The sequence below is a fragment of the Brassica oleracea genome, chromosome C7 (genome assembly GCF_000695525.1).
Source record: "Brassica oleracea var. oleracea cultivar TO1000 chromosome C7, BOL, whole genome shotgun sequence".
Taxonomy (NCBI): domain Eukaryota; kingdom Viridiplantae; phylum Streptophyta; class Magnoliopsida; order Brassicales; family Brassicaceae; genus Brassica; species Brassica oleracea.
In genome coordinates this window covers 1,080,999-1,094,876 of record NC_027754.1, presented here as the reverse complement: position 1 = coordinate 1,094,876, position 13,878 = coordinate 1,080,999, and the positions used below count along the sequence as shown (strand labels likewise).

Below are 13,878 nucleotides of genomic sequence, written 5' to 3'. Positions count from 1 at the left end.
CTTCTTGGAACTTATGTTATGTGGTCTCTGCTCTGATTGTTGTTCCTCCTTTTGTAAGCCTCCGAAAACAGTACAAAATAGGTATGGTACTATTTTGTGATTAATATACTAATTAACAACTAAAAGTTGTTTTGGAGGGTTTAGTTTCTATTATATTATTAATTAATAATATCTTAAAGTAAATCTGGATTCTTTTGAATAACATGTTTATAGGATTAAAATAAAATTTGGGCATAAAATCTTCAAATTTATCAAAATTAACGAAACTCATACACAATTTTTCAACATGAAAATCCTAAATTTGAAAATGTCATAGAAAGACAAATCAAGAATATACGTGCATTTATGTGATTATAAAATTATGCGAAAAGTCGAAATAGAAATTCCTAAAATTTGATTGATTTATGGTAGATTTAAAATATAAGACTTTAACTGATGACTAATATAGGAGGGAATTAATGAATTTATAACTTGGTGTTACATGATTCCACCTAAACAAAAATTACACATGGCCTTTAGAAGATTTTTTCCTAAAGTATATGTGGCAATAAATGCATACTGTATATCATTTTCTTTGTTTGACAAAGTACATACTGTACATCAAAAGATTAAACGCTATCAATTAATTTATAGAAAAAATAAATCTGACATTCGCTATTAAAAAAACAGGATAAGCTACATTACACAATCTGTAAAGTATAAACTTGTGGGATTGTGTATGAAAGAGTCAAGAACAACTTTAGAATTTACCAGATACTATAAAAAAGTCTAACAAACTTTTAACAAAAAAAAATAAACTAAATAAACTGAAGACAATCATATTATTTTGTTGTAAATACTTACTTGACGCCATTCCTTTTCAAGTCCTTTAATTACGGTAATTAACAGCATAAGTCATGTAACCAATGACGTGAAACGCGATCGTTAATCACATCTAAAGTCGAAAGTGATTGGTTCGAAGAAAATCACAGTTATAAAAATATGTGTATCAATATCTTGTAATTTACGTATAATAATCTATCTAGTCCTCGTGATATAATAATTCACGTGAATGTTATTCTACACCCGTGATTTATTCTTACTTAGCTCCATTTCCGGAAAGTAATTGTTGACTTTTACTTTTTTTTTTTCGACCAACTGTTATTCTATTGCTCGAACATAAAATAATATGAGTAATCAGATCGAGATATAACAACCAATAAAACAAAGAGATTTATTAAAAAAACGGACACTCCTAACTAGTGAATCAACAATTTCATTTTGCGCCCTTTGGAAGTAGATGATCTTGAAGTCCAAAAAACACATATGGAGAATTTGAATGACCTCCGGCTCATTTGAGAAGTTTAGCCAAGCTTTTTGATCCATTATCATTGCAATCAGGTCCTTGCAATATGTCTCAAATCTCTGACATGTTGAATGCTGTAGCATACTCTTCATTACCCATCTTAGCGCTTTCAGTTCCGAGTGTAGTGCTGTCTCACGCCTCCTTAAATTCTGTGTCCCCATAACTTGGATATTTCCCATGCTATCCTTCCAAACCTATCTAATTTCACTGAATTGATCTGTGGAAGTCCATGAATCATCCACTATACAAATATTATCCAAACTTAAGGCTTGTGTTTCTTCGGCAATTTGTGCCTGTGGATGAACAATTTGTGACTTTTTACTTCTTTAATATTAATAATTAACATTAAAATATACTAATCTTAGAAAATATTCTTTAAGGATTGGAACTATTAATCATGTATTTATTTGAAAATAATAGACAATAAGATTTAGTTTTATGGTTTGTCTTGGTCTCCTTAATGTATCTTCTTCAAATTAAAATTCACATATTGTTGAAATTTGAAAAGAGAAAGCAAATTACAAATTCAATTTATGTACTATATTTATATTAGCTCTATAAAATATAAATACAAGAAAATTAAGAGTGGTGATATGTATTATGTAATTAAGTGCTAATATATACACGTTTGGAGATAATTTTTTCAACAACTCAAATACACACTCTACAATATATGAATACAAGGTGTGATCATACACTGTTAAGTGATTACTATTATATACTACAAATCACAAAAAATATAATTTCTGGATTCAGGTATTATATGATCTATCGTGCACGAACTTATTATGTTAATTTTTATTACATGATCAGACATCTCCATACTATAATGTCTGGTTATCTATAGTACGTAACGTATTATGTTAAATTTTATTACATCAGACAACTATTCGTCTTGGTTAAAAACAAAAGTTCATTAATACGGACGTGTATTCTCATCACCCATCGGCCTAGGAGCATAGTTACATACGACCCAAAGATATGTATCTGCATGACACCTGACGTGACCACATCCAACTCGGTGCGATTGGTTAGCCACCATCTGAGTATAATGCCCACACATACCACTACATTTGTTGGTTTGATAATTGTAGAATTTCTTCTCGCCATACCACAACTTAGCCGCGATCGGACCGCTCATTGATTCCTTAGATTTGAGCCACCCTGCGGCTATATTCTCGCCGTACATTTCGTCTGTCGAATGCTGTAGGGCGCAGTCTTTGGATCGTACGTTAGCGTAGTTCTGTGCGAAGGCAGCTAGTTTGAAGTCCCACACCATTGGACCCACCCCGACTTCGGCTCGAACCCGATTGTGGACCAATACAGTTTCTGCCGGTAGGAGATCAACCATTGGGTCTAAGTTGGTTCGACCTAGGGTGTTAAGATCTGACGTTGCTGTCAGTTGGGGATGAGCCTTAAACCATGACGTTGCTGCCGGCTGGGGATGAGCCTTAAACCCTGACGTTGCTGCCGGCTGGGGATGAGCATTTGGGTCTACATTACAGGAACCATAGATTTGAGTTACGATGGAGAGTAATGTTACTACGACGAAGCTATATCCAGAAAACGACATTCTTGTTCTTTTTTTTTTTTTTTTTTTTTTTTGTCAACACTTCTTTTATTTTTGTTTTCGAACTGCTTTGTTCTCTATTTTGATTCTTTGTTTTCTCCTTTTTGTAAGCCTAGGAAAGCAAGAGTTCCGTGACTATTTTTGGGATTTCAAATATTCACCACAAGTAAAACCAAAAAAGAAGCGAAAAACAGACGTTGTTTATTTCTAAACAATTACTACTAAATAGCAAATTATTTTTACAAATTTCATGTCAATTTAGCATTTTTTTATTGTTACAGAAAAAATGTCTTTTTAGAATTCCAATACAACTTTCAACTTAAAATTAATTACAAATGCACTGATTTTATAAATAATTTCATTTATCTCAAATACCATTGGTTGAATATGTGTAATTAACAAGAACTTTAATGAATTTCAATCATCTTTTTAATCTGTGAAAAATGTCAAAGTGACATTCTTTATGAAACGGAAGAAGTATAAATTTAGGACTATATATTCTAATTTTTAGAGTAATTAACGTCAACATTAAGTAATCGACGGAGGGCATGACTGGTTTCCCCGCTACCATCCGCAAACGCAGCTTTTGCGGTTGGTAGCGGTGTTAGTGTTTTGCAACAATCACTTAAACCGCTCCAAGCCGCTTTAAATCGTTTCAAACCGCTTCAAACCTCATAAATTCAAAAGCTGGTTCCAGCTAGCGTTTGCGGTTGCGGGAGGGTTATTTTTTTTTTCTTTTTTAAAAACAATATAAATACAAAAACAAAACTATTCAATAAAAAATTTACATTAAAATTCTAAAATATTAAAATATATCTATGATATTTTTTTTTCTTTTTTTATTTTTTTTTAAAAACAATATAAATACAAAAATAAAACTACTCAGTAAAAAGTTTACATTAAAATTATAAAATACTAAAATATATCTATTATATTTCAATTAATATTATAAAATTTTAAAATAAAAATATTTTCTATAATTTTGAAAAATTTAAAACTACAACTTTCTAAATATAATTTTTATATATTTATTATAATTTTATGATTTTTGATATTTTCTAATTATATAAAATGTAAATATTATTAATTTATTATTTAACCGCTAGTTAACCAGTCATAAATATTCCGCAAACGTACAAATTTCTAACCGAAGTACTAGTCGTAAAAATCTCTTAGAACCGTTAGAAACTGCAACCACCCACATCCGCAAACCTCTGCAGCCATAGCCGCAACCGCTGCATTTAAACCATTCATGCCGTGAGAGTTACAATTTTGAAAGTTTGATATGTAACGGAAAAGGCAAGAGTTCTTAACGCAATCCCGGAACTTTGTAGAAGGCAAAGAATAATTAGTTTGACTGTAGGTGTAGGTGAATGTAAAAAAAGTTAACTAGATTAGTCGCAAAGCTTATCGTCTAGTGTGTGATTGATCACGTGATTAATGTTTTAAGTTTAACTGTGGGGCTAATTAGGTCCGTTAATTGTGGACGGTATATCACCAACTGTGATAATGTTTCAACATATGATATACGTGACTAAGTAAATGGAAAACAATATTTACTTTCTAACCCCTTTCGACTCATGTTATGCTCTATATGTGTGTTTTGTACTGGAAACACATTAAACTTTCATATATACCGTACGCATAATCTCGCAATCCTACAGACGTGGAATTTGATTGGACTAATTAATTAGTTACGTTCATTAATCTCTCTGAACTGTAATCCACGTGATGTTATATAACTCTCGTGAGTTTTACTAAGCACCCGTGATTTGTTCTACATATACGGCATAAACCATTTCTTAAGTTTTTTTTTTGAGAACTCTCCAACAACCAAACACCTTTCAATAACAAATGGGTTTTGCCTCCATGTAATTGTATGAGTTCTCATAATTTGGTCCAACACAGCTTGATTTTAGAGAACCACAACCAGCAAATTCTGGAATTTGGAAAAGCAAGGAAAATTAGGATTCTCAGATTTGAGAATAATTCAGATTCAAATAGGAGAGAAAAAAAAATATGTGGAATTTTTAATGGTAAAATGTTTTTATTTAATGAAAGGGTAGAATAGACAAATCATTCCAAAAAAGTGTGCCAAAAGCAAGATGTGTCTTGAGATGTAATTTCAATGTCAAAATGTGTCTCTACATGTAAAATTCTCTAAGATTAAACTATAACATTTGATAATAGGAGTGAAGTGTTGCAGTAAAACTATCCACAATGATAGTCTATAACCATGAGTCTTGTATAAAAAACACTATGACAGTCAGTGCCGGTCCTAGGGAATCCAAGACCAGAAGCAAGTTACAAAAAAACGGCCGCATGTCTCAGGGTTCGAACCCAGGTTGGACAAAGAGAATCTCTAGTTTCAGATGTTGCAACTAAACCAAAGGAATTTATTGATCATTTGTGGCCGAAATTATATTTATAATAATGCGGCCGGAAGCCACTGCTTCCTTGGCTTGGCCCACGGGCCGGCTCTACTGACAGTGAATCCCATATTTCGTTTGCAAAATTTTTTTGAAGTGTGAGCGCAGAGCTGAAACACTGAAGACGGATCCCGTATTTTGCGAAATGTTACAAGTGTGAGCAGGGAGCTACAACACTCTGAGAGCGGATACCATGTTTTGTTTGCAAAATTAGTGTGAGCGCGGAGCTGCAACACTTGGATCGTACTTTTGTGAAATGTTACAGGTGTGAGCAGGGAGCTGTAGCACTCTGAGAGCAGAACTCATATTTTGTTTGCAAAAGTTTTTTGAAGTGTGAGCGCGGAGCTGCAGGACTTGGGTACAGATCCGAATAAAATGAGTCGTAGAGCTTATGGTTGATTGTCTTGCTTGATCGCCAGCTGGGTTATGATATGTTTATAGAAAATATTAGATTTTGGAATTGAAATTAGATGAGATTTTAATTGTCCATAAAATACAAATGTGTATTATTGCCTCCATGAATGCACATAGCATGCATCAAACACAGAGTTTGATTTCATTAGGTGTGGAGTTCGTCCATTTGAGTTCTGAGGTCGGTTTTCTTGGGTGTGGAGATCATTCAACAAGTGTGTGCGCAGAGCTTCGATCACTTTCTCGAGTTCATCCTTTGACTATAGACGAAGTTCATCATGGTTGATGGTCAGTTTTGATCGTCATTTTTGAAAGTCACGTTTGAGGCCATATGTCTTAAGGTCGTCTAATTCGATTGTTCGTGTTGAGGTCTTTGAGTAGGAGATCGTTAACTTGGAGAATGTCATCATCATAGAGTATTGTGAGCTTGTCATCGTCGAAGAGTAGTGGTAGTTTGTCGGCGTCGGAAAAACCAGTGAAAGCATGTCATCTGTTGGAGATCAATGTTAGGTCGTCGCCAAAGGGGAGTTGGATCGAGTTTGGTTGAGACGAGAAAATCGATGAAGTCATTGTGACATGCTTGTAAAAGATATGATCATCGAGGTGAGATCTTCAAGGACGTGGTCGTCGAGATATAACTGTCGAGATGAGATCGATGATTTAATCGAAGTCCTCAAGGCAAATTAGTCGAGATGATGTCACCATGACGTGGTCGCCGTGACGTGATCATCGTTACGTGGTCGTCGAGGTGATGTAGCTGTCGAGGCAAGGTCATCAAAGATGTGGTTGCCTGAGACATGATTGTTGGCTGATCAGGGTTGTCAAGGCATATTGGTTGAGATGGGGTCATCATGACATGGTCTTTGGAGATATGATCGTCGAGGCATATTCATCATGGTACCGAGGTAGTCGATGATCGCGAGGTCATCGAGGTGGTCGGTTGTCGTGAGGTAATCAAGGTACTTAGATAGTCGATGGTCGCAAGGTCATCGATGAAACCAAGGTAGTCGATGGTCGCGAGATAGTTGGTAGTCGCGAGGTCATTGAGGTAGTCGGTAATTGCGAGGTCATCATGGTACCGAGGTTGTCGCAAGGTCGTTGATGGTACCGAGGTAGTTGGTAATCGCGAGGTAGTCGCTAGTCGCGAGGTCATCGAGGTAGTCAGTGGTCGCGAGGTCATCATGGTTCCGAGGTAGTCAATGGCGCCAGGTCATCTAGGTAGTCGGTAATCACGAGGTCATCATGGTACCGACGTATTCAATAGTCACGATGTCATCGATGGTACCAAGGTAGTCGATGATCGCGAGGTCGTCGTTGCGTTTCTCGCTGGTGGGCTTGCGGTCGTCACTTTATGGTGCAGCGTTGCTGGCTGGTAGGCCTGAGGTCTTCTCCATAAGCATCACGTTACTGGCTGGAAGGCCTGAGGTCATCGCTATAATCGTCGCGTTCCTGGCTGGTAGGCTAGAGGTCGTCGCCATAAGCGTCGTGTTGCTGGCTGGTAGGCTTAAGATCGTTGCCATAAGCGTCGAGTTGCTGGCTGGTAGGCCTGAGGTTATCGTGGTCGCCATGTTCGTCGTGCCCGGGTCACTGGTGGTCACGGAAATCAGAGCTTCTGGTTGTGCTATAGGTTCTGTAATCGCCGAGCTCTCTTGAAGTAGAGAAGATTTCCTACCCCACGGTGGACGCCAATTGTGGATTCCATATCCGGTCAATGAGGTAGTATTATAAAAGAAGTAAAGCGATCGGAGAATTTCGTATTAATAGTTAAGAATAAACAAGCTCGGAAATTACATGAACTTAAAGAGATCATTTAAACGAGATCGTCTAAATGAATTCTCTCTACAAATTTTCTAGTAGTCAAAGACGAGCTAGTCTTGGACAAGAGAGGTCGTCTCGGACTTTTGGTGGTGGTAGTTTTTGGTAGTCAAAGGCGAGCTGGTAATCGGAGACGAGAGAGGTCGTCTCGGACTTTTGGTGGTGGTAGTTTTTGGTAGTCAAAGGCGAGCTGGTAGTCGGAGACGAGAGAGGTCATCTCGGACTTTTAGTGGTGGTAGTTTCTGGTAGTCGAAGGTGAGCTGGTAGTCGAAGACGAGAGAGGTTGTCTTAGACTTTTGTGGTCTCTCTCCTCTTTCTTCCATTTCAATGATTCTGACGGTTCATTTTATAGTGAAAGTACAAACTTGTCTTTGTGTGGAGTCATCATCACATAAATTTGATAATAGGAGTGAGTTTTGGGCCCATCACTTAATGGGCTTTGTGCTAGGTCCATCTCCAACAATTTGATGATAAGAGTAAGTGTTGCAATAAAACTATGCACAATGATAGTTTACAACCATGAATCTCTTACAAAAAAAAACATTTATTTAAGAAACTCTTCTTAACAGTTTGAGAGACTCGTGTTAAAGTTTTTCAAATGGTGAAATATTTCGTTGCATATACTCTAATTAAAATCCTAGCTATAGTACTTAAATGTAATTAAAATCTTTAAATATAATATCTTCTTTCTATTAAAATAAAATTTTCATTCGTCCATACATAATAAAATACATTAAATTTGTATTGTGAATATATCTTTTTGTGATTATCAATTTTCAATACAGTTAACCTTAGTAATTCAATAAACCAAAGATTTTTAAACAAAAATTTACAACTTATAATTATTAAGTAATATACAATTTATAGAAAACACACAAAAAAATTGTGAAACAATTATTTTTCAAAACAATTATCTTTGAGGTGAGGCAGTATGTGATAGGTTTTTCACATGTGACTAGTAGGAATGAGGTGTTTCCCTTTCTAACGAATTTGAATGTCCTTGTACATCAACAAATTAATTAAGAAAACGACCTCTTTCATTTAAACTAACAACAGCCTTAACCGATATAGATAATAACCTTTAACAGTCCGGTTTGATCAACCTAACCAACTCAATAAAGAGATCCATGCATACTTCTCACGTGAGCTAGCTCATTTGCTAAGTATAAGCCCCCATGTCGGTGAGATTATGCATGGGACTGAGATAAATGCTTAGAAATGATATTTCATCCACAAGAAAATTTAAAACTTTTCTCTTTGGATTTTGGGTTAGTTGAAAAGATAACCACCTAGGATGGTGATGGTCCATTGTTGCTCTTTAGGAGGGTCCTTTCAGTCCCTCCATAACAACTAACAAGATTCAACCTTTGGAATTATCTTCATATGTTGAGTTTCTTTTGTCAAAAATTATGTGTTGAGTTTTAATAACAGAAATATATAAATTCACTTTATTGCTTTTCCATATATATATATATATATTTTGATTTTTTTGCTATCAATTATCATCGATATAGTACAAAGTTCTGATGGAACAAAAATTTCATATTTCAGTTCAGTTGTTTTTAAATAATTAAGAACACAATCGATATAGCTCTGAATGTAGTCCAGTACATATTTAATCATCGATAGTTTGGATCGACTTCGAATAAATTAATAGTAGAAAAGATATTTCTTAGAAACCTAAAAATTTTAACCATTGGAATCAAAAGTTTTGATTTTTCAATAAAACAATTTGATCAAAGATTAATGTAGTTACAAAAATGATATGAGTAACTGACACATTTCAGCAGATAGTCGTAAACTGGACTACACAAATTATCATTCCAAAACTTGTGGCATTTTGCAAATTAAAGCGTTCTAAAGAAAAAAAGTCATTCTATTAATTTTCTTTAAGAAACAAAGTTACCACATAGTATCTTTTTAATTCGTTATGAAACCAGAATCATTAATAAGGACGTTGACCGATATAAATCCCCGGAGGATCATAGCTACAAATCACCCAAATATACTCATCATTCTTACACCTAACCGAGCCACAACCAAGTCGGACTGAGTCACGCCACACGATCTGAGTGTAGTGTCCACAAACACCCTCACCACCATCACATGTGTTAGTGGCATACTCGTAATTGTCCTTCTCCGTCATCCAATACTCTGTTGCGACAGGACCGTTCATCGTTCCCCAACCAGCTGCAAGATTCTCACCGTAAGGTCCCGACGAATGCTTCATGACGCAGTCTCTCGCTCGTTCGTATGCGTAGCTCTGTGCATACGTCGCTAGAGTTTCGTTCCACACCATTGGACCAACTAGTTAAGATCGATGATAATGTGACGAAGGTGAAACTATAAGCAATAAACGACAACTTCTTCATCTGGATTTTTGAGTGTGTTATTATCTTGGGACTTCTTGTTTTGTCGGAAACGATAATTTACTTGGCCAGTGTATTTATAGAAATTCCTCTAGTGGGCTACGGAGAAAGATACTGAAGGTTTATTTTTTCATTGAATTATAAATTTAAGCGAAAATAATAAGTGGAATGTTGAGTTTGTTGGACCAATTTTATTATAAGCCCAATGGGCTATGTAATAAATTGGTTGTGTGAATAGAAAATTCTTTGCAAGTCTAATGGGCTTAGTAAAAGATTAATTTTATGTGAATGATTATGGAGACTATTGGACTCATTTTGTAAGTTCAATTGGCTGAGTAAATTTAATGGATTAAAGTTTCAATAACTTGGCGGCCAAGTTTAGATAACTTGGTGACCAAGTTTAATGCTCTATAAATATCACCATGATTTCTCCATAATCTTACATCTCAAAACTCACACAATCATCTCTCTAACTACCACTTTCTCTCACTAGAAAAGAAAAAAAAAATACTCTTTAGATTTTATTCTTTAAAGTAAGTGTCCCGAGAGTATATCGTAGTAGTTAGTTCGTAGATTTTGTTTCGGGTGTTGCGAAACGGTCTCATCACGGTTGTATCCTGGGATTCAAAAATCGCATAAAACCGTCACACATTACGGACGATTTATTGAGTTAAGGAAAGAGATCAAATCTCGACTCCGTGAATTCGTCTATTTCCTTACGATTTCTTAAACGTTGTACGTCTTTATATTATCGTTTATATGCTTTTTGTTTCGTAATTTTCAATCAGGATTTTCGTGGTCCTACAACCTTAACTCAATAAATCCGCTTCATGCTTATCGCTTGAATCGGATTGAATATTGCGAACAATATTTTTAAAACGATTTTATAAAACAGTTTTACAAAAAATGTTTTTAAATCGATCTGAGACGGTTCTAAGAACGCTCTTTAGCTATTCTTGAGAACGTTTTAGAATAAAAAGACGAATCATATTTAGAAAATGATTTACTCGACATTCTTTGAAAGGCTCGCGATCTCATTTTTCTAAAGAAAAATAGCGTTTAAGAAGGCCTTTTGGCGAATTCTGAAAAACGACTATTAAAAAGTTTAAGAACGCTTTTGTGCAATTCTGAGAACAACTATTAAAAGTTCAAGAACGCTTTTATGTGATTCTGAGGTCACATATTAAACGTTTAAGAACGCTTTAAAACGATTATGAGAACGAATATTAAAAGTTCAAGAACGTTTTTAGCGATTCTAAGAATGATTACTATTGTTTAGGAACGCTTTACACGACTTCTGAGAATGCTTATTTGAATTGTGTTCTCAATAATTACTACCATTTGTATTTTGTGAACATATTCAATAATAACAATTGATGTCAATGACTTCAAGTCAATAAATAGGTTACTAAGTTTAAACTCATAAGATAAGTCTTGTAAAATATGAACAAATCTTAGAAGATTGAGTTCAATATAATTTTGAATAAATCTTTGAAGATTAAATTCATAATATTTTTTGGATAAATCTTATAAGACAAAGCCTCTTAGTACCTTTGGATAAATCTAAATTTAATGATTGAGTCCAAATAACTATAATGGATAAATCCAAATATAAAGATTGCATCCATATAGATAAATCTATATATAAAGATTGTGTCTAAATAATTATAAAATATTTACTTTTTGAATAAATCAAACCTATATTTAGATTGTGTTCAAATATTTTCTTTTGAATAAATCTAAATTTAAAGATGAAAGATTGTGTTCAAATAATCATGAAATATTTTATCATACGAATATAACCAGTGAGACGACAAACCTATTGGGAATGGTCATCCACTTGGATCGTCTTCATGTGAAGATTTGTCTATGCCTAGTACAATCACTACATAAGTCTTTAGTGAGTTGAATACTTTCATGGAACTTTGAGTTTCTTTATGGACAAACCAAGGCATAGAACATACACTCAAAGAGTTTTGCAATGACAAAATTTGTTTAGATGAATTATATGTTTATCATATATTAGTCAAAGAGCTGTGATTCTTTATGCATGACAGAATGACTGCATGTATATCAATTAATTTGATATACTAGGTCTATAGATAAATTAGAAATTTTCAGTAAAATCTATCTCTCACAAGCAAAGGCTACGAGCTATAAAAATTGACTTTCAAGTAAGTCAAATATGCAAATCACAAAACATATGATATTCACAATTGTGAACATAAAACGAAAGTGATTGAGCAAAAGAACTAAAAAAGCCTTATGTTCAAAAAGCTGACACACATCGTAGCAAGGCTGACAAATGTTGTAGCAATATTGGTTTATATAGAGATAATGTGAAATCTCAAACCAGTTTGATAAAAACTAAAAAACGAAGTGTAGTTTTGGGTCAATGTTCCATAACATAATGAAGTTGCGGAACAAAAGTTCTACTCTTAAAGGATGAATTCAAGCATGCATGATCCTGAATTAACCCAGGAAGTGTGGGGGGAGCATTGCTTACCACATTCAAACATTGGCAAAAGGCCATGTACTTTGAATAGGTAATGTATATTCATACAAATTCCTCAAAGTGTGGGAGTGCTTGGCAAAAGTAGTTGCACTAACTCTTAAAAATGTGGAGGTGCTTAGCAAAAGTCATAGCACTACCTCCTAAAAAGGTTCTAATTGGACCGAAAACCGTGGATTGTATATTCATCGGTTATGCACACAACAACAGTGCTTATAGGTTTCTGGTTTATAAATCAGATATACCGGACATCCATTTTAATACGATCATGGAGTCCAGGAATGCATCGTTCTTTGAACAGATATTTCCATGTAAGGATAAACAATATCCAAAAACGCACTCGTAAAGAAAGAGATGTGATGACCTCTGGTTATGAGGCAAGTACTTCTGACACTTCAATAATCGAGGCATAGAAATGAAAGACGAACCTAGATGAAGCAAAAGAGCTTGTCAGGAAAATTCGTATGGTGAAGATTTTTTAATGGTAATTCTCACTGAGAATGAGCCAAAAATCTTTCACTGAAGCCATGTCTACACCTGACGTATCTTCTTTGAAAGAAGCAGTCAAGAGTAAAATGGATTCTATAATGTAGAACCATACCTACGAAATAACAGAGTTATCTCAAGGGTTCAAAGCACTAGGGTGTAGATGATTACCTAAAACCAAGTTGAAACTTGATTGCTCAATTCATAAGTGCAAGGCCGAACTTGTGGTGACGAGGGAAAAAAAAAGTCTAGATTTCTTCGACACTTATTCTCCAGTGACGAGAATAATTTCAATCATACTTCTGATTGCAATTGCAGCCTTAAGAGACTTGGAAATCCATCAAATGGATGTTAAATCTGCATTTCTAAAAGAAGATTTAGAAATTGAGATATACATGAAACAACCTGAAGGATTTGAGATCTAGAGTTAAGAACACAAAGTCTATCGACTTGGGTGAAGTTATTGTATAAGCTCGCGAAAGCTTGGAAACAATGACATGAAAGGTTGAAAATGTTATAATGTCAAATGAGTTAAGCATCAATGAATGTGATAATGCATATACTTCAAATGTACTCCTCGTGGGTATATTATGTTGTGTTTGTACGTTGATGACATGCTCATCATCGACAGTACTAGAGATATCATCTAACAAGTCAAGAACATGCTTCATAGTCAGTTTAACATGAAAGACATGGGTCTTGGGAATGTTATTCTCAGCATTAAAATCACGAAGACTCCTGACGAGATAATTTTATCTCAGGATCATTATGCTGAAAAAATAAAATACTTGAGAAGTTTAAAAACTACTCAAGTAGAATTGCAAAAATCTCCACTAGACACTCAACTACACTTAATTAAAAACGCAGATGAGTCAATGTCGTAAGTGGAGTATGAAAGGGTCATTGGAAGTTTAATGTACTTATCCAATTGTATAGTACCC

The 13,878-nt window shown here is 34.7% G+C and overlaps 2 protein-coding genes across 2 annotated transcripts in view; both read right to left on the bottom strand.

Annotated features, from left to right (window-relative positions):
• Positions 1-2,044: 2,044 nt before the first annotated feature.
• Positions 2,045-2,988, bottom strand: LOC106304520 (pathogenesis-related protein 1). The gene has a single exon (XM_013740923.1). The coding sequence runs from the start codon at positions 2,916-2,918 to the stop codon at positions 2,262-2,264; it is 657 nt and encodes a 218-aa protein (XP_013596377.1). The 5' UTR covers positions 2,919-2,988; the 3' UTR covers positions 2,045-2,261.
• Positions 2,989-9,462: 6,474 nt separating this feature from the next.
• The window catches only part of LOC106302303 (pathogenesis-related protein 1), a 16,021-nt gene continuing 11,605 nt past the window's right edge, over positions 9,463-13,878 (bottom strand). The window contains exon 2 of the mRNA XM_013738844.1: positions 9,463-9,877. Coding sequence (XP_013594298.1) covers positions 9,516-9,877 — 362 coding nt within the window. The 3' untranslated portion in view covers positions 9,463-9,515. The remainder of the gene's footprint in view (positions 9,878-13,878) is intronic.

Excerpts from the sequence above, each read along its gene's own strand:
- LOC106304520 (XM_013740923.1), bottom strand. The coding sequence starts at position 2,918 with ATGTCGTTTTCTGGATATAGCTTCGTCGTAGTAACATTACTCTCCATC.